The sequence below is a fragment of the Plasmodium cynomolgi genome, assembly GCF_000321355.1.
Source record: "Plasmodium cynomolgi strain B DNA, scaffold: 1063, whole genome shotgun sequence".
In the NCBI taxonomy this organism is placed as follows: Eukaryota; Apicomplexa; class Aconoidasida; order Haemosporida; family Plasmodiidae; genus Plasmodium; species Plasmodium cynomolgi.
The window spans coordinates 1-1,365 of NW_004193153.1; the positions used below are offsets into that span (position 1 = coordinate 1).

Genomic DNA, 1,365 nt, shown 5'->3' on the forward strand with positions numbered 1-1,365 from the left:
GAACAGGTGCTGGTTCAATATCTCTTTTAATTTCAGATATAGTATTTTGGAATGACCCAATTAACCCAGGTGTATATACTTCGGAAACTTGATGATTTTCTAATAAATTATTTTTTGCTTTTGATTGTTCAAAATCCTTTTTTTGTCCCACTATTAAAGGTTTTCCCATATCTGTTAAAATATATTTTTTTAAATATTCTTGTTCTGTTGAAAATATTGAATTTACTGATTCTCCTTCTTGGACAATCAGTTTTGATAATAATACATCATTTTCTTTAGTATTTAATTTTTTACAGTATCTGATACTTCTCCATTTGATGTTAATACAGATTTTAGTTTTTCTTCATGTTCTCGTTCACGTTGTGCTCGTTCTAGTTCAAGCTGTGCTTGTTCTCGTTCTTTCCTTAGCCTTTCTTGTAGTGCTTCTTCCTCTTCTCGTCGTTTTATTATATCGTCCTTCAGATTCGTTAAATATAAATATGAAACATTTAAATCCCGCTTCTTATCAGGGCAAATATTTTCAAAGTGCAAATTAGAACTTTCAGTTAATTTGTTAAGATATAATATTTTCTCAATTAATTCTACATCTTTAAGCTCATACTTTTTTAGATCATTATATTTTTTAATCATAAGACCAAATGTATAACATACACCATTTACCCCATTTTCATGAGATGATTTAAGTTTATAATGAAGATCATACAATTCATATAAGATTGTCATTCCATTATATATTTTATCATCTAAGCGTTTTATATCTACATCACATGCAAAACTAGCATCATATCTACCACTATCGCTTATATAGTATTCCACTTCACAAATTTCTTGAAAAAATCGTAGATTAAATTATTATTATACATATGATTTCTTCTCAGTTTTTTATTTAACAAGTAGTTAATATAACTACAGGCTATACGTGGACTAGCCGTAATAAAAACGCCATCTTCGTTTAAGCGACTACTTAACTCTTTAAATGTTTCCTCATGAGAAAGAGAAATAGGGTATACTTCCCCTAATTTTTCAACTGCATATCTTAAATTCTTCTCACATTTTTCAGTCAATTTTATTTCATCGAATTTAGGTTGCATATACTCGTAACATTCATAATTAAGGTACTAAAGGGGAAATTTTTTCAGTTATAATTTATTTAAGGATTAAAATAAAAGTTTATAACATAGTTTCCATATTTTCCTAACATGTATAAATAATTTAAATATCTAATCATTATATATGATAAAAATAAAAAAATGAAAATTTACAGTTTTGGATCCGCTTTTACATTGATCCATTGTATTTTGAACAAAAATTTATAAAAGTAATTATATGTAAATAACTATTATGTAAGATATTAGAATAAAAAAT

At 26.3% G+C, this 1,365-nt stretch overlaps 1 protein-coding gene across 1 annotated transcript; it reads right to left on the reverse strand.

Annotated features, from left to right (window-relative positions):
- Positions 1-4: 4 nt before the first annotated feature.
- On the reverse strand, positions 5-723 carry PCYB_006680 (hypothetical protein; the record flags this gene model as incomplete). Its single annotated transcript, XM_004228089.1, has 2 exons — positions 5-273; positions 360-723. Coding segments are annotated over 2 exons (633 nt in total), but the record flags the coding sequence as incomplete, so codon positions are not given.
- Between the last annotated feature and the right edge of the window lie 642 nt (positions 724-1,365).